Here is a 19339-nt window from a genome sequence, read left to right as displayed (position 1 = left end):
TGATTTAAGGGTGCTGGTAATTTTAATTTTAATCATTGATAAATTAGCTCGATAGTAATTTTTATTTTAATCATTGATAAATTAGCTCGATAGTATTTATTTTATATGACCACATGAAGCTATGTTGATGTTGTGCTTTGAGATTCAATTCAAGAGGAGTAGTTGTTGATGGCGATAATGTGGATTTAATTTGGGATTCAGTACGCCACTGCATTTGAACTCGAACTCGATTTAAGGTATTTATGTGAAGTTCAATCGTGTAGTTTAAGGTCCTTTGCATTTGGTTAACGGTGAGCCTGATGAAATGTGAGAAAAAAAATCCCCACTGTAGCCGCCAGCCATCGGACGCAATCAGCCAGGTAGCCTTGTGGGTCAGTCCCGAAGGAAAACGAAGCCAAAAAAAAGTTATTGCAAATTACACAAATCGTTTTTATTGAAATTTGAATATAGTTTCATCGCGTTGTGTGCAATTTACAATACCGAAATCGCCGCCTTTCGAGTCGAGCATTGCTTTTTAGCAGGTGTGGCCAGGTATGGGGACACTTGCCCATTTTTAGCGATGACAATCGTCGACCGTACGACCCAACGTCAGACACACACTCGACGACGATCGCTACTTGAAATAATTGAAAACATTTTTTTTTCTTCTTCACTCGGCCGAACTCCACCCGGCGGCAAACTTTTCAACCGACTCCTCGGTTGACCCAACTGACGAATGCAAAACTCTGCTCGCGAGGAGGAAATATACATAAATTAACGGAAATAACAATTAAACGGACTTTTAAAGGACAAGCATATGCCGTCTTCAGCACACCCCCGCCACGCCGGTACTTAAAAGGGGCATGTGTCCAAATTCAAATAAAAACAACCATGAAGGTCCTTCACATCGACGTGCTGCGTACATCGATGACGTGGTGGCTAGGCCATGATGGCGAGTGTTGATACGTCCCAGACCTGCGTTTTTAGGGTGAGGGCAGCCACCTCTGATGTGCAAAAAATAAAACGGGGGGAAAAATATCTCGTAATATCTCGCAAGAGTTGAACTACTACGTAGATACATCGTCTTGAGTGGTGTATTATTAAGCAACATCAGGATTTTTTTTACGTCTTACAATAAAAGACTTGGGAGATTTTGCACGACGGCTACTGCAAAGAGAGCACAATCCTGGGAAGCATCAGGTACAGGTGGCAACTGTAGTTCCTGAGCGGAGACATGATCAACTGGAGGAACCACGTGTTCCTTGGCTACTCGGGGTGGGTTCACCCCAGCACAGATTTGTCGATCGACCTTGCACTAAACTGACGAGTGCAACGGACTCGCCGTGTTTTGCCGTCGCGTCTGTGAACACGTCCACTGCGGAGATGGAAGGGTGAAATCGGCTCGGGTGTAAGTGCCAAGTGGATTAATACATTCGCAGTTATAATGCGGGGTGGCGACGGCTTGGGAAGGTCTTCATCCACCTCCGATTAGCGCGGTTGGCTACGTACGGTGCTAAAGAAGTTCAACATACATATATGCAGCAGTGGCTTTGATCATGGCTGACGATTACGATGATGACAGTGAAACTGGTTCTTACAGACGGTTGCGCGTGTGTTTATGCGCGGAACCACGTCACCGCAGAAACCCGCTCGTGTGAATTTCAGTTAAGAAATGCTGGGGTTTTTAGCAACGATGCGCGAGTGTGATCCAGTGACTTGGAGATGGCGGTTGGTGGATCGAGCAAAGATGAAGCGCTGGGCGTCATCATTATTGGAGGCTACCCGTGCAAAACTTTAAAGTATTCTCTGGGCACTTACGTCACAACTCAACGCACTCAAGGATAGCAACGACAACAACAGAATCGGTCCATCTCGCAGACAGGACTCTCCTGTAAGTGTCTTGAAACTCAATTATCAAGTTCAAAGAATGAACACGCAATATCAAAGTCCGTTTATTCACTCTCGCGCTAAACTCGCACAACACCGGGTGCTGGGCTCCTGGCTTCTCAGTGGCGGCCTTGGGACCGGAATAATATGAAATCGCAGCCAATCAGCAAGTCGCAATTATTTGCGGAAAATTGTGGGTAACTCCAACCTCCGCCGAGACATTTGGCCAGCAAATGTCTCGGCATTTGGCCAGGTACCCTCTGGAGGGGCTTCCGAGAGCTCCATCTAGTGGAAGCCCTTTCGACAGCAGTGGCGTAGTCAACCGCGCTAATTGGGGCGTCACGGTGGCTATGAGATGTTAACTACCTCGCCTAGTGTACAGGAGTTTGCGGGTTCGATCCCGACGCTGACGCCTCCTGTATATTTTGAGTCTGCACGTCTCTCTCCCTGTGGTCGCGTGGATTTTTCTCTGGGTCCTCCGGTGTTTCCCTCCACATTTAGAAAACATGCGTTTAGAGTATTCACCTGCTATAAATTTCCACATAAGCCATCGTTGAGCTATCATTTATGGCCAGGTCGCTTCTAAAAAGAGCTGAATAGCTCAGTGGGCCTTACCTGGTGAAATAAAAAATAGTTTTGGAGTTGTTTAGTTTAATTGCATGGGACTGAGCTCACAATTCTATACAGGTGCCGCCGGGCATCGAACTTGGGTCGCCAGGTTCGTAGCACATCGCGCCAACCACTACACTACTGCTCCCCATACACACATAGATATGCACTCTCACATACAAACTTGTTATTCATCAAATTTAGGCTTGATGTTAGATGCATTGAATGTGTCATCAGCCCCTAGCCCTGCCCAGTCCTGAGACAGATTCAGATGGTTCATGAGAGCAAAGTTTGGTTCTGGCTTGGCTTGATAAGCAGCCGGTGGAAAACCACCGTACGGTGATTGGCCCTGTGCTGGATGTGTCGGTGAGGGGTCGTCTACTCCTTCGTAAGGCAGACCTGCGTAAATGTAGGAACGCAAGGAGGGTGAAATCGCAGGTATCTTTCACCCCCCACTTTCGCGGCGTTCTGAATAGCGGGACCACTTTTACAGCGGACGTCGGAGCGTCTGCGTCAACGTCGCACGAATCCCGACGTGCCGTCGTTCACGCGTGCAAAACCGAATCGCTCTGACCGCCAAACCAACCGACCGGACCCGGCCGCGTTGGTCCAGCGCGGGTCGACGGGTCAGAGGGAGCGGTGCCGCCGTTCCGGACGCAAAAAAGCGATCGTGGGGGCCTCGGGACTCGCGGCCCCGGCGGACCCCCGACGTAGAGACACCGCGTCAGGACGACGCTTGCCAGGCGGCAGTGGTCGCGGTGGTCGGTCGGTCGGTCGCGGAGGTCGGGGGTCGCTCGGGGCTCAGGCGGTGGCGGCCTGCGACACCTCCCCCTCGGACTCGGAGCTGGAGCCAGAGCCGCCGTCAAAGGCGGAGACGGTGCCGCCCTTGGAGTTGGTGAAGCGCGCGCCGTCGCCGGTTGCGGAGGAGGCCGCGAACGTGGTGGACTGCGAGGCCTTCACCTTCTCAAGCACGCGCACTGCCGCCGCGCCAATCGGCAAAAGGTGACGCACGGACGGCGTGGCCGAACAAAGCCAACGTCAAAAGCAGTGCTAATTTTACTTTGTGGAATAATAATTATTTATCAAGGAAAGCCAGGCCGAGCCCGAAGACTGTTGTTCATGAGGGTGCTGCATTGGGGACGTATGGCCCCACACCAATGACATTGGGTTTTTTTAGCTATGGAAACTACCAGAGAATCTCATGCAGAACAAGGGGATATACTATACAAACGCCGCACCGGAGGGCACTCCGAGTCAGGAATTGAACCTTATGGCTGGACCCCGGGGTCCCGAATAAACGGAAGTCAAAATCGTAATTTATTTATTTTTGGCGACTCTGTCCCACCGCGCACATAAACGCTACGACCCACCTGGCGCGGATCATTCTGTTGTCATGTCCAAGCGCAGCGAGGACGAACGCGCAGAAGAAACTTTGATTAGAGTATCATATAGAGCTCGTCGAGAGGAATAGATTGCAGTATCATTCACCTTCAGCAGACGTCGCAACGCAGTTTATGCGACAGCTGGGGGCTTATGGGACCCCGGGGTCCCGCCATAAGGTTCAATTGAACGCAGGCCCTCCTCGCTGTCAACGCGCGAGTGTTCCTACCGCGCCACCCTGCCGCCAAAGCGAAACTAACAACGGTGTGTTTTTAATTTTAATCAACGACGGGACTGTGAGTGGAGGTCAACAGTCCAGCACGACGATGACTATGATGGCCCAGCGAAGATCAGAAAAGCGTGACTTCCCACACCTCCGTTTAGCACGGTTGGTTACGTACGATTGCGGCAGAAGATCAACGTACATTATCGTGATGACATGGAAAATAATAGAAAATTAATAGACGAAGGCTGAACTAATTTGAGAGACCGAGCGAGCCGAGTAAGCCCAAACATGCCAATTGGCTATACAGGTAAATAAAGGAAAGACTGAGTTAATAGACTGTCTGACTTGTTAGTATTGGGGATAGAAAAATTGTGCACCCCACACACCAACATTTTTTGAGTAGACCACATGAAGGGAATGATTCAATTGCATCCGAAGATGAAGACTTGACTGATATTCCACATGTTATCGACTGGACTGAGACTTGTCAACATAACATAAAAAATGTTGACTAAATGAACACTGCTCAAGATCGGGCACGCAACGACACATCAATTCATCGTTTGGAATAGATCGCTATGGGTTCAGGATGCACGCATCGAATTGTACGTTCGAGACCAAATTAATATTCACGCAATTGAGAGGTTGGCATTACATTTAGAACAAAATCTGTACAAATAAGGGAAAGAATCGATGTCAACGATGCTATGAAAACGAGAGAGATCACGAACTGTTTCTCAATTAAAATCGTGAGCCAGACTTGTGATTATACATCAAAACGGCTGGGCAGGGTAAGTCAACACGTGCTTATATCACGCCGCCACTTCCAAAAATGAGTCCGTGACGCACGGCAACAATCTGGTGGAACGACCACGCGGGGCCTAGGCACTCACCCTTCTCTCCGATACATGTTTGGGTTGCTCCGTGCATTGTTTGGCACGATGTCCGACGTTTCACTCCACGTGCTGGGAGCTTCTTGGGGAACTGAGAAACTGAAGAAGGTCCCAGCAACGAGGAGTGAAACGTCAAAGACAATCGTGCCAAAAAAATATATACCGCGGTAAAAACCCACAAATTAAAACCAAAACGTCTGAGAGCTAGGCGGGGAAACGACCGTGAGGGACCCCCTAAGTCAGCAGCGTTACTCACCCTGCTGCTCAAGGAGGTTGTTCTGTCGCTTGAGGTCGTCGATGTCCTGCTGGTGGGCGTGGTTTTTCCGTCTCATGTACTGGATGTACTCCGTGGCTTTGTTGAGGATTTGCGCACGGGACGCCTGCCAATTGTGGCACACGGGGGGAGGGGGGGGTCAGTGCGACAGGTCATGCGTACAGTCTGGCAAAAACCCCAGCGACTCCGGGCCAAGTTTAAAAAAAAAAAATTCATGGCGAGCGGCTTACGAATCTTTTGGCCCGGCAGTCGGGATACTTTGGCGAAAATACAGAAAGCGTTTTGGTGACATCACCGGGAACTCAAATCCTGCATGGATTATCATCATCATAATCATCATCATCAACCATAATCAATCCACTGCTGGATAACGGCCTCATGGTTGTACGATGGAACAACAATCCACCCTCGCACAAACTTATTTCATGACTCCATTTCGTTCTCCTCTTGGTGCGTTCCATCCTTTGGCTGCGACTGTCTTTATTCTCAACACCGGCTATCATCCCTTCCAGTGACATGTCCTGCCCAAGCCGCGGTGGCGGTGATGTTAACTACCTGGCCTGGCACACAGGAGGTCGTGAGTTCGATCCCGACCCTGACGCTTGTATGTCTGGAGTTTGCATGTTCTCCCCGTGATCGTGTGGATTTTTCACCGGGTCCTCTGGTTTTTCCCTCCATATTTAGAATCAACATGCGTTTAGAGTATTTGGCTGCTATAAATTCCCATACAATAAGCCACGTCGTTGAGCTTTTATTTGTGGCCAGGTCACTACTGAAAAATAAGCTAATAGCTCAGTGGGCATTACCTGGTAATTTTTTTTTTATTGACTCAATGGTGAAAATGTATTCTTTAACTTGTATATGTTCTATGATCCAAGTGTTTCTCTTTCTGTCGTTCAGTGTAATTGCAAGCATCCAACTCTCCGTGCTTTTTAGCTTTTGTTCCATTCTCTTTGTTAATGTCCACGCTTTTGATCCACGGCTCACCGATTCGACAGCGTGAGAGAATTGCGTACGTGGAATTACATCGAGAGACAGGAAACACACACCTGAGATTAGAACATTAGGCCAAAGAGAACGGACATCATTCGAACTGTAAAGAATAGCAAGTTGGGATGGACAGGACACGTCGCTGGGAAGGATGATGGCAGACGATCACGACCAAGGGATAATGATAGAACGGCAGCTAGGGAACGGAACGCTCCCAAGAGGACGTCCAGTGCTGAGATGAAGCCATGAAAATCAGCTCGGGCACGCCGTGGCACGCGGACGCCGACTCGACTGTCGCATCACACAACTGCGAGAGATGGCGACGACGGCAGAGGCGGCGCTTTCATCCAGCAGTGGATTGACCGAGGCCGACGACGACGAAGAGGTGATACGTATATAAGCGTGTCCATCTTCTTGGTTCTTTCGGTAAAGTCACGTAGAAGGGAAATAATAAAAATAAAACATAATAAAATAATTCTCACGACGTTTCGGCCACAACGCAAGCAGCCGTCCTCAGGTGAAGACCAGGTCTGTCGGGGAGACTGGTCTTCACCTGAGGACGCCTGCTTGCGTTGTGGCCGATACATCGTGAGAATTATTTTATTATGTTTTATTTTTATTATTTTATTGCTTCCCTTCTACGTGACTTTACCGAAAGAACCAAGATGAATCCCTGCAGTCACAAAAGATTTAAATCGAAATTTATAAGCGTGTCGTAGTGTCACGGCGAGAGTGTGGCTCTGCCTCACCCGTCACCCACCTGACTGCCGACCCCCCCCGACCGGCGGCCCCCAAGCGATCCTGCGTGCGAGCAAACCTTCTCTCCCTGCAGCGAGGGCACCGAGTCCCTGAGGCTGTGGAAGCTGTCCTTGATGTGGTCTCTCCGCTTGCGCTCCAGGGCATTGTGGTGGGCACGCTTGTCCGCCTGTATGGACAGACGACAGCCGCCATTAGCCGCTGAGTGGCGGTGTGACGAAACCACGGCGCACGTGCATGCGGTTGCAGGCTGTGTGCGCGTGTTCAAGTTCATTTATTAGGTATAGCCCTGTGAGCCATTCGGCTCTTGAATTGGGTGCAACCGCAACAAACAAAAAACATGAACAATGTTACAGATTGTGTGTGAGTGGTGCTGGCTACGTGTGCGTGTGGTACAAAGACAAAGAACCCCCGTATAGCCGAGCCGGTTACGGACCATTGGGGCAAGTGTTAGCAGCACCTATGAATAAAAGACAACGAAGACCGCCCGTAGAGCCTGTTACAAACTGTTGTGGCAAGTTAGTGAGCACCTTATGAAGGCCAGCACAGCACACAACGGGGTAGTGTGGCTAGCATCATGCACGGTCACCTTTACACATCGCACGAGATAATCATTTAAGGCCACATCAACCTATGGGAGGGCCCATGACCGGCTCAGATATCCGTCACTGGTATTGGCCGTGAGTATGAATAAAAAAATCGGGATGCCGGAATTCAAAGCGCCCCGCTCGAACTCGCACCCCATATACACGCGCGCACACACGCACGTGTACATGTGTAAATGAGTGGTCCAAATCGGCTTCCAATGCCAAAGGGCAGCGGCATCCCACTCATAGCAGAGCAGTTGTTGAGCAGCGGTCACACCCGCAGCGCGAGCGCGTGTTACTTAACACGGCGCTCGACACGCACGCACACACACGCACACGGACGTGTAATCTGGCCGGGCGGTGAACACTCGGAGAAAAAAGTTAATCGGAAGAAACAAGTAAGACGAACTAAACGACATGGGTCGAGTTAGGGACAGGGCTAGTGTTGGATCTGTTGGCAAGTTTGGGCAGAGTTAGGGATAGGGTCTGCTTGGCACGTGTGGTTATGGATAGGTGTAGGATACAGTTGGCTATTTTGGATAGTTAGGGATAGGGCACGGTTGGCTAGCGCTGTTAAATGTAATGAGTAGAGCAACGGTCTGGTTGGCAAGTGTGTCAAGAGTTAGATACGGGGCCTGGTTGGTTAGTTTGGCTAGGGGTGAGGAGAATGCCGAGTCTGGTCAGACTTCGTGACAGGATATGTTGGCTCAACCGCAACTCCGATTAGCATGGGTGACTACGCACGGTGTGAAAGAAGTTCAATATAAATACATACAGAGATAGGGCGAGAGTTTGCAAGAATAGGTGTGGATAGGGTTAGAGATTTTGGAGTTATAGGGCTGTGGTCTTGTTGGCTCTTGCAAATAGGGGTTATGGGTACGGCCAGTGTGCTCTGTCCACCACTCGTTTTCTCTTTTCACAGTAGACACCACAGTACTGTGGCAGAGCACTTGACTCATAATCAGACGCTTGCTCTGAATAAAATCTGACTTTTTAGCTCAGTCATCATCGTCACTATCATCATCATCATCAGCCGTGATCAACCCACAGCTGGATGAAGGCCTCCCCGAGCTAGTCATCTCTCACGGACCCGCGATTCAACAATATTTAACTCAGCAAGGGTTACGAAAACGTTCACGAGTGGACGTTTCTGTCAAAACATCAATTTAAAACGTTAAAAACTATTTAATATTTCGATTTAAAGCTTTCGTGACTGCAGGGGTTCATCTTTTTGGTTCTTTCGGTAAAGTCACATAGAAGGGAAATAATAAAATAATAACAAATTTTTATGTAGTATTTATTTGATTTTATTATTTCCCTTCTATGTGACTTTACCGAAAGAACCAGGAAGACTATTTAATATTGTTTTATTTTAGCGGATAAGGCTCACTGAGCTATATAGCTCTCTTTCAGAAGCGACCTGGCCACAAATGATAGCTCAACGAAGTGGCTTATCGCGTGGAAATTTGTAGCAGGCAAATGCTCTTAACGCACGTTGATTTTAAATGTTGGAGGGAAAAACCGGAGGACCCGGATAAATATTCACGCGACCACGGGGAGAGAGACCACGCAAACTCCAAATATACAGGCGTGAGGATCGGGATCGAACCCACGACCTCCAGTGAACACGCCGCGCCACCATGGTGAGGCGTGTTCACAAGGCCGCAGCTTACCGATGATCCTGTGAAGTTGAAACTCGGTCGAGGTCACCTTGGTTAATTAACAAATGTTCACATTTGCTACGTGCGTGTGTCAAACGAACGCCCCCGGACACCGTTGCTAATGAGGCGTTTCTCACCTCAAGGGATTTTTCAGCCGAAATATTATTAACGATAATAAAAAAATTAAAACAATAACACGAATCTGGAAGACATGGCCAAGAGGTGAACGTAATGAATGTCACACGTCCTTTCGCTAATTAACAACAAAATGTGCTTGTATTTTTCGATTTAAAGCTTTCGTGACTGCAGGGATTCATCTTCTTGGTTCTTTCGGTAAAGTCACGTAGAATGGAAATAATAAATAATAAAAATAAAATATTTTTATTATGTTTTATTTTTATTATTTTATTATTTCCATTCTACGTGACTTTACCGAAAGAACCAAGAAGAAAAATGTGCTTGCTGAGACAGTGACATAAATGTCCACATTATTCTGACACGGAGATCTGTCTCTTCATGAACTTTGAAGGAATGAGAAACTGAACCGGTTAGTAATTCAATAGAATATTTCATCAACAGTCTGGGAGGTAAGAACCAAGTCTTTTGACAGAGTGAGCGGGATTTTTTTTTTACACGGGGGGTTCCCGTCAAACCTGTCGAGGATCACGCAATCAAAGAGCGGTGTGATGTCAGCTGCAGTGGCTGGTCAGCTGTTCCAAAACAACAACTTGCTTAGGGGAAGTATGACTGGACAGTTTCAAAAGTAAACACAACAGACGCACGCCGCAGTATGTTGTGGACGTGACAGGAACATACAGACTACATGTGTGTGAACAATTACAATGCACCATTAACAACCGTACAAAGACAAAGATCCCCCATATAGCCTGAACAGACTGTTGGGGCAAGTGCTGTTAGCGAGCACTTCACAGCACACGAGGGCGTGGGTGGCCAGCACCACGCCAGGCCGACTTTATCTCCCCAGTGGCAATGTTTACACACCGCACCAGGTACTCATTCAAGGCCGGGTCTTTTACTGCAGTGTTATACTTATGAGGATTATCATGGTAGTTATTGTTTCCTTATATCTGTAACGTGCTCTTATTTAAAAAAATGCCTTTTCCTTCCTGCCACCAGTATGACACGTAAAGATGCGTTGCTTATATTCCAGATGTGATAATATCTAGCCCTATACTCTACACGGGGGCGAAACCATTCACTACCCCAGAACGGTCACAATGGACAACAACAACTGTTGTACACTGTGGTGACTGTGACAGTCTCTCGTGGCGGGCAATCTAGTGCACGTCCATACATTAACAATGTTAACTAAAGCCCCTTGTCAATCCACTGCTGGATGACAGCCTGACCATACTGCACCACCACGCTGGCCTGTGCGTGATTGGTGAAGTGTGGTGGGGGACACGGTTGCTACGTACGACCAGCTCAGATGTCACTGAACACCGATGTCGGCTGTGATCAGTAATCGAACTCGTGGTGGCTGTGATCAGCAATCCAACTCGTGGTGGTTGTGATCAGTAATCGAACTCGTGGTGGCTGTGACCAGTAATCGAACTCATGGTGGTTGTGATCAGTAATCGAACTCGTGGTGGCTGTGACCAGTAATCGAACTCGTGGTGGTTGTGATCAGCAATCGAACTCGTGGTGGTTGTGATCAGTAATCGAACTCGTGGTGGCTGTGACCAGTAATCGAACTCGTGGTGGTTGTGATCAGCAATCGAACTCGTGGTGGTTGTGATCAGTAATCGAACTCGTGGTGACTGTGATCAGTAATCGAACTCGTGGTGGTTGTGATCAGCAATCGAACTCGTGGTGGTTGTGATCAGTAATCGAACTCGTGGTGGCTGTGACCAGTAATCGAACTCGTGGTGGTTGTGATCAGCAATCGAACTCGTGGTGGTTGTGATCAGTAATCGAACTCGTGGTGGCTGTGACCAGTAATCGAACTCGTGGTGGTTGTGATCAGCAATCGAACTCGTGGTGGTTGTGATCAGTAATCGAACTCGTGGTGGTTGTGACCAGCAATCGAACTCGTGGTGGTTGTGATCAGCAATCGAACTCGTGGTGGTTGTTACCAGCAATCGAACTCGTGGTGGTTGTGACCAGTAATCGAACTCGTGGTGGTTGTGATCAGCAATCGAACTCGTGGTGGTTGTGATCAGTAATCGAACTCGTGGTGGTTGTGACCAGCAATCGAACTCGTGGTGTCTGTGATCAGCAATCGAACTCGTGGTGGTTGTGATCAGTAATCGAACTCGTGGTGGTTGTGACCAGCAATCGAACTCGTGGTGGTTGTGATCAGCAATCGAACTCGTGGTGGTTGTGATCAGTAATCGAACTCGTGGTGGTTGTGACCAGCAATCGAACTCGTGGTGGCCGAGTTCGTTGTGCAACGAGCTGCTCCACCAGTCCAGCCCACCCACACGCGCACATCAACAGCATGTGATGTGATAATTGTTTTTTTACCCTTCTATCTGGCAACAAAACTGACACCTTTTTTTACAAGGAGTCATGTTTACATAGACCACAATACCTGCAGTCGTAATGCAAACAAAAAAAACATAACTCTGATAATGTATGCACTGTCCTTGAAGTTGATTGGTCCACACCCGAGACAGCTTTCCCTAGAGCCTAGTCTCACATGGGTTGGACCAGATGACTTGTAAAAAAGGTGTCAGTTTTGTTGCCAGATAGAAGGGTAAAAAAACAATTATCATATTTTTACTGGCAAATGAGGTTCCAATGGAGCATGTGATGTGTTGTGAAATTTTACGAGTCCCCATTGACACACCACGTGCGGTATAAGGCAGTGCAAGAGACGTTTGCAATACTGCAACGTGTACACGGGCGTCCTTTCCCATGGGGTATCTATAGCTGCTGAAAACATTACGTCACCGGCAAGCAGCTCTTTCACGCAATCCGCATAAGTGTGTGGCCTCTCCTCCCCTGTTTGTATTCACGTGCACAGAAACGCGCAGGCCTTTTATCCATCCCTCTGTCCGTGACAATAATGTTGCCACACCACCCCAGTACCCACGCCAGCGGCTGCCCCACCACGCACAATTCCAAACACTGCCAGAATCAGAAGATGCATTTACAACTGGAGAAATCCGATGAGCTATGAAGGTTGACTTAAAGCTTTCGTGACCGCAGGAATTCATATTCTACTAGGACGTTTCGATCACAGCACAAGTAGTTCTGACGACGATCGCTTGTGATGTGATCTAAACTTCGTAGTTTTTTGTTATTTTCTTTGAACCATCTACGTGACTTTACCGAAAGACCCAAATAATAGCTATGAAGCTATTTTGTTCAACGTTACAACAACAAACAGTACAAAAACACGACAGGATTGCAAAGTCCAAGAAAGGTAAACAAATCACCTAAACACGTACAAATACAACACTAAACGATCCCCATCCGACCAGACAAAGCCCACCGAGGTTTTAACTTATTGTTCAAAAGTGACCTGGCCACAAATGATAGCTCAACAAAGTGGCCCATCATTTGGACATTTATAGCAGCCATGTCCAGTCAATTTGTAGTAAATGTTACAAGAAGCCAAGGACAGTTGAGGCCTCCACAGCAAGTGGCATCAGTGGAATAACACATTCCTGCGGAGGGAGCTGGTAAGAACGTTGGGTTGCTCGGTCAATGGCCAAGGTCAACGGCGGCGTGGTGTATTCCGCAAATATGCCCGACTGTGAGGGCGGGTACAAGCCGGCGTGAGTAGGTTAAACGTTGAGTTTTATAAGGGCACCACGGGGTGACCAGCCCCTCCCCACCCAGCCCCTCCCCACCCAGCCCCTCCCCACCCAGCCCCTCTCCACCCAGCCCCTCCCCACCCAGCCCCACCCTTCCCACTCCCCACCCAGCAGAACCCTCCCAACCCAGCCCATCCCCACCCTCACCTACCCACCCACCCAGCCCCTCCCTCCCCACCCAGCCCCTCCCTGCACGACGGACGGACACAATACTCCCCTGTGGGCTGGTGTAACCAGGAGGTTCCTACCAGTACAAAGGAGGATGTTACCAGCCCGGATGGTAGGCAACTGCTTCAAATAATGTACATCCGTGTAAATCGGAGAGGTTTAACATCAGCATTCCAAAAAGCATCAGCGCAGTCCAAAACAAAACAAAAAACGATAATGGAGATAATAGAATAATAATAATTCACAGCTGTTTCTCAATCCACTGGTACAAATCAGGCCCATCCGACACTCTCATTGTGGAGTTGCCTACCACGGGATTAAGAGACAACGGGCAAATCTTTCTAAGTAACATCTTCACCGCCTAAAAAGGGCATCAATCGAAAGAGACATCTTTACTGGGATGGAGATTGGTTCAATGAAAAGACAATATTCCACATTCCCATGACAGGTGCAGTCTTTCCAATTAAATCGCACATCAAGGTTATCGACTTTTATCAACACATCCGATTATTTATCAATAATTACCCATACTTCAGTTTATCTGAAACGACGGCCCAATAATGATTATCAGCGCATCCTATTAAACGTCAAATATTATCCGTCAATAATTATACCCACCCAAATATCTGGAATATACACATCAACACGTGTTCTCAAATAATACACGTCCGATTACCCACACATCAGATTATAATGCCAATGATTACCCACACATCCGATTATATGGCGATGATTACTCACATTTGATAATTATCTGACCGCAACACATTACACGACAATTATCTGCCAAAAATTATCCACATTTTTGATTATCGACCAATCATCCACACATCTAATTATATCGACACATTCGAATATCCGCCAAATAGCATCAACATCCAATTACCCACAGATCTAATTATCCGCCAATAATTATTCACATCTAATTGTCAACGAATACAAATATCCGTATATGAACATCAACGAGTACTTTTTTCCACACATCCAATTCCCTGCCGGTGATGATCCACACCTTGAGCACGTCCTATAATCCGTTAAATCGCGGATTATCGGAGTTGCTCCGATAGCCCCCCCCCCCCCCCCTTATCTCGCCCACCCTCCTCAAACCCCCCGCCCTCTTCCCCCCGCCCCTCTCCTCCCGCCCCTCTGGCCCCCTCCCATCTCCCCCCCGCCCCTCGTCCCCCTCTCCCCCGCCCCTCGTCCCCCTCCCCCCCGCCCCTCGTCCCCCTCCTCCCCCCCGCGCCTCCCCCCCGCGCCTCCCCCCCGCCCCTCTCCCCCCGCCCCTCTTCCCCCTCCCCCCGCCCCCCTTCCCCCTCCCCCCGCCCCTCTCCCCCCGCCCCTCTTCCCCCTCCCCCCGCCCCTCTACCCCCTCCCCCCGCCCCTCTACCCCCTCCCCCGCCCCTCTACCCCCTCCCCCCGCCCCTCTACCCCCTCCCCCCGCCCCTCTACCGCCTCCCCCCGCCCCTCTCCCCCCTCCCCCCGCCCCTCTCCCCCCTCCCCCTCCCCTCTACCCCCTCCCCTCCCCTCCTATCCCCCCTCCCCTCCGCCCCCTCCCCTGCCCCTCCCCCCCCCTCGTCCCCCCCCGCCCCTCGTCCCCCTCCCCCCCGCCCCTCGTCCCCCTCCCCTCCGCCCCTCTACCCCCTCCCCCCGCCCCTCTACCGCCTCCCCCCGCCCCTCTCCCCCCTCCCCCCGCCCCTCTCCCCCCTCCCCCTCCCCTCTACCCCCTCCCCTCTCCCCTCCCCTCTCCCCTCCTATCCCCCCTCCCCTCCGCCCCCTCCCCTGCCCCTCCCCCCCCCTCGTCCCCCCCCTCCCCCCCCCTCGTCCCCCCCCGCCCCTCGTCCCCCTCCCCCCCGCCCCTCGTCCCCCTCTCCCCCCGCCCCTCTCACATCCGACTCCACTTCGATGTCGTCATTGTCGCTCATCGTAGGCGCGGCGCGTGTGGGGCCGTGGCTGCTGGAGCTGCTCGAACGCGAGCGGCAGCAGTCGTAGCGGTAGTACTTGTTGTTGTTTACTCTAAACGTTGTTGTTGTTTACTCTAAACGACGCTGTTGTTGTTGTTTATCGCCGCGATCCGGGACTGAACCTCGACCCTCCCGGCTTCGCGTCTCGTCGACGCGAACCTCGGCGAGCTCCCGGAAGCGCGCGGTGATTGGCCGAGGGGGTCCGGCCACGTGACGTCGCCGACACGTGTGTTCCGCGTGGGCCCCCAGTGTTGTCAACGAGCGGCGCGCGATATATCGCGATAACCAAACACGATATATAGCGGTATTCAAACACGATATATCGCGATAATTAACACGATATATCGCAATAACCAAAAACGATATATCGCGATATTCAAACACGATTTATCGCGATAATCAAACACGATATATCGCGATAATTAACACGATATATCGCGATAATTAAACACGATATATCGTGATAATTAAACACGATTTATCGCGATAATCAAACACGATATATCGCGATAATTAACACGATTCATCGCGATAATCAAACACGATATATCGCGATAATTAACACGATTTATCGCGATAATTGACACGATTTATCGCGATAATTAACACGATATATCGCGATAATTAACACGATTTATCGCGATAATTGACACTATCGCGACAATAACCGGGATATATCGCGATAATTAAGACGACATCGCGCCAATTGCCATGATACAGCTCGAAAATTCCCACGATTTCTAACTATCGCCAAAGATGCACAACTGTACTATCGCCACGAACATAAACGATTTGTCGCCGCGATATATCGCGATGTCACCACAACATATTCACATACATAACACTAAACCAGTAGAGCGATACTGCCACGATATATCGAGATATCACCACGATATGAATTTTAGTTTACAGTACTGTACTGTTTTTACAACTCCAGTAGCGATATTGCTTTGTAGAACATTGCGGTGAATGTGGAGTAGCATCGCCCTCTAGCGGCTGCAGGCAATGCCTTCCAAATGCATACAAATATTCAAAACACATTCCTGCAGAGGGAGCTGGTAGGAACGTTGGGTTGCTCGGTCAATGGCCAGGGTCAACGGCGGCGTGGTGTATTCCGCAAATATGCCCGACTGTGAGGGCGGGCACAAGCCGGCGTGAGTAGGTTAAACGTTGAGTTTTATAAGGGCACCACGGGGTGACCAGCACCTCCCCACCCAGTCCCACCCCTCCCACCTCCCACCCAGCCCCACCCTCCCCACCCAGCCTCTCCCCGCCCTCCCCACCCAGCCCCTCCCCACCCTCCTCTCCCCACCCAGCTCCACCCTCCCCACCCAGCCCCTCCCCACCCTCCCCTCCCCAACCAGCCCCTCCCTCCCCACCCAGCCCTTCCCTGCACGACGGACACAATAATCCCTTGTGGACTGGTGTAACCAGGAGGTTCCTACCAGTAAAAACATCGTACTTTGTTTACACTGGCGATTTTTTTATTGTTACATCACAGTTGCTGAGCACAGGTCCAAAGGCCCAAAACGTCAAAGCGGCCAGTAAGAAACAGTACGATCGAAGTTGTTGTAATCGATACGAGTTGTCAACACTTTAAATGAAACGATGCGCGGTGCTTTAGCGCCGTCCATAAATGACGTCACGCACCTAAGTGGGGGGGAGTCAGACATTTGTGACGATGTGTGACGAGGGGGGGGGGTGAGAAATGTGACGTCACATCAAAATGCGCAACTTTAAATACATGTAGACAACACGTTTTACTTAATTAAATATACTTTTAATAAATGTTTTCTCCTACAACATCAGAGTGCAGCGCCACATTAAATACGCACTACAATGACAATAGTATTAAGCGATTTGAAGCATGTTTTATTGGGTGGGGGGGGCAGAGCTTTGTGACGTCATATTTGAGGGGGGGGGGGGGTCTGACTTTTTGTGACGCCGTGTAACGAGGGGGGGGGGGGTGGGTCAAAAATCGTCCAAAATCGCGTGACGTCATTTATGGACGGCCCCTTTGTTGTCAGCCAGGTGGCGTAGTGTGACATTGTGGGTCTGCTTGCACGTGCAGATGTAGAGGGATAGAACAATTCATTTATTTTAATGTACTCTCATGCTCCTCATACATGCGTCATGTCGTCTCTGTAAGGGCAGCCGCTGCTGTGCCCATGTTTCTGATCCATCATAGCTGTCACTAACTTTCCTCTTCAAGGTATAATGGCATGCTCCATTTCTCGCCCGCTATGCATATGCGAGCGGTGTTCATCGCATGTATTTACAGGTATGTTGAACTTTTTTAGCACCGCACGTGGCCAACCGCGCATGTGCAATTTAGCCAAATTAAGTGCAAAATCAAATTTATTGTCACTTTTTTTGTGTGTGCGTGAAGTCATTGGTGACCGTGCTGAGACCACCAACTCACTCCGCTTGCGGGGCTGGCTTAACCACAGGTCAAAGGGATGTCCGAACTAAAGTCAACATTACAGGCCTGAGCCAGCTGTGGAAATTCCACATTCCTATGGCGGGGGCAACTCGATTCATAGGACAATTGCTTTCATCAAAAGTTTTAGCGCTCTCGAACCTCTTGAGCCAACTGTTAACATTGCATTTTGTACTGTTGTTTCTAAATGTCAGTCAAGAAGATTCAACCCCTCGTTGCTATGATATTGGAATAAGTGGCCTGGAATGCATTTCCTCGTGCCTGAAATTGCACTCCCGTGAGACACAGGTTGTGCTTTCAAATTAAATGCTGCAAGCACCTAAAAATAGCTAAGCCATAAAGTAGCAAAAACAATAACAATAAGATTAAGTTGTCTTCTCTGTGCACAGAACGAGAAATTGAGCCATTGGCCTTCGCTGAGTTTTATCTGGACCATGTCACGCTACAATGGCTGGTCAAAGTCAAAGTTCCCCCGTATAGCCTTAACAGACTGTAGGGGCAAGTGCTGTTAGCGAGCACCTATGAAGGCCGGCACGGTACACAAGGGGGGTGGGTGGCCAGCACCACGCCCGACCGCCTTTGTCTCCCCAGTGGCCATGTTTACACACTGCACCATGGTACTCATTTGAGGCTGAGTCGACCTAGGGGAGGGCCCGGGACTGGTTCAGCTAATCGTCACCGGTGTTGGCCGTGAGCGGGAATCGAACTCTGGTGGCCGGGTTCGTAGTGCAGTGTGGCGTTGACCGCTGCACTACCACGTGCACATTACAATGGCTGGTGCCAAGCTTTCGTGGCTGCAGGGATTCATATTCTTGGTTCTTTCGGTAAAGTCACGTAGAGGGGAAATAATAAAATTATAAAACAATAAAATTCTCACGACGTTTTGACTGCAACACAAGCAATTAGCATCTCATCATGATGATTGCTTGTGTTGCAGTCGAAACGTCGTGAGAATTGTATTGTTTTATAATTTTATTATTTCCCTTCTACGTGACTTTACCGAAAGAACCAAGAATATATTTCGAGTGAACGTTTAAAAAAAAAACAATTGGCCCGAAAGGGAACTTGGCCGGAGTGATAACAGTACTTCACGTGCGTTTTAACATAAAGTTTCAGAATAGCAATGACTTTTCCCACGTCCCTGCTGGCGAGACAGCCTCCGCTCGATCAGGGTATCTTGGCCTGCTCTTCCACGTCGGCCAGATGCGATGGAAGCCGTGAGAAGTCACCGTACCCACCACACTTGACCCCACCACACACGCCAGTGTAACGATGCCCTTTTAACACAGCTGGGCCCATAGCGACAGCGGAGATGGTGTGGTTTGGTGTGGTTCAAGACGCTCGTTTCAACTGCGAGATGGAATAGAACCGGCGAACATTTGCTTGCCAGGTGGATTATTAACAACGGTGAGAGACGGCGAGGCCTTCATCCAGCAGTGGAGTTGACCACGGCCGACGACGAATATCGAATCAAAGTGCTGAACAAATTCCTTTCCTCCTGATGACGATCGCTTGTGTTGTGATCGAAACGTCGTAGTTTTTTTTGTTACTTTCTTTGAACCGTATCCGTGACTTTACCGCAAGACCCAAACAATATTTAAATGACATCATTGTTTTTTTTTAATATCTGCCAGCTATTAATCCAGCCGAGAGGGGGGGCTGCGGCGGGTGACTACATTTCCCGCGCGGAGGAATACCGCGACTCACAACGGATGGCGGTGAATCACCCCCCCCCCTTCCAAC

General features: G+C 49.4%; 1 protein-coding gene across 4 annotated transcripts; it reads right to left on the bottom strand.

Annotated features, from left to right (window-relative positions):
• Positions 1 to 400: 400 nt before the first annotated feature.
• Positions 401 to 15357, bottom strand: MAX (MYC associated transcriptional regulator X). Of its 4 annotated transcripts, none has more exons than XM_078878959.1 (4): positions 15082 to 15355; positions 7056 to 7163; positions 5231 to 5354; positions 401 to 3452 (listed from the first exon to the last, which is right to left on the bottom strand). In XM_078878959.1, exons 1-4 carry the CDS (start codon positions 15115 to 15117, stop codon positions 3277 to 3279), a joined length of 444 nt encoding a protein of 147 aa, XP_078735085.1. In that variant the 5' UTR covers positions 15118 to 15355; the 3' UTR covers positions 401 to 3276. The 4 variants fall into 4 exon arrangements, with proteins under 4 accessions (XP_078735085.1, XP_078735083.1, XP_078735082.1 ...); XM_078878957.1 differs by having other exon boundaries at positions 402 to 3452; positions 6999 to 7163; positions 15082 to 15352; XM_078878956.1 differs by lacking the exon at positions 401 to 3452 and adding an exon at positions 3459 to 5073 and having other exon boundaries at positions 6999 to 7163; positions 15082 to 15357.
• Between the last annotated feature and the right edge of the window lie 3982 nt (positions 15358 to 19339).

This window comes from Lampetra fluviatilis, chromosome 52, assembly GCF_964198595.1.
Source record: "Lampetra fluviatilis chromosome 52, kcLamFluv1.1, whole genome shotgun sequence".
In the NCBI taxonomy this organism is placed as follows: Eukaryota; Metazoa; Chordata; class Hyperoartia; order Petromyzontiformes; family Petromyzontidae; genus Lampetra; species Lampetra fluviatilis.
The sequence above is the reverse complement of the archived record's forward strand: the minus strand, read 5'-3'. Positions and strand labels throughout refer to the sequence as shown.

Excerpts from the sequence above, each read along its gene's own strand:
- MAX (XM_078878956.1), bottom strand. The coding sequence starts at position 15,117 with ATGAGCGACAATGACGACATCGAAGTGGAGTCGGAT. Across the intron at positions 7,164-15,081 it reads ACATCGAAGTGGAGTCGGAT|GCGGACAAGCGTGCCCACCA; the intron begins GTGAGAGGGGCG and ends CTGTCCATACAG. Across the intron at positions 5,355-6,998 it reads CGGGGGGGGTCGGCAGTCAG|GCGTCCCGTGCGCAAATCCT; the intron begins GTGGGTGACGGG and ends CACAATTGGCAG.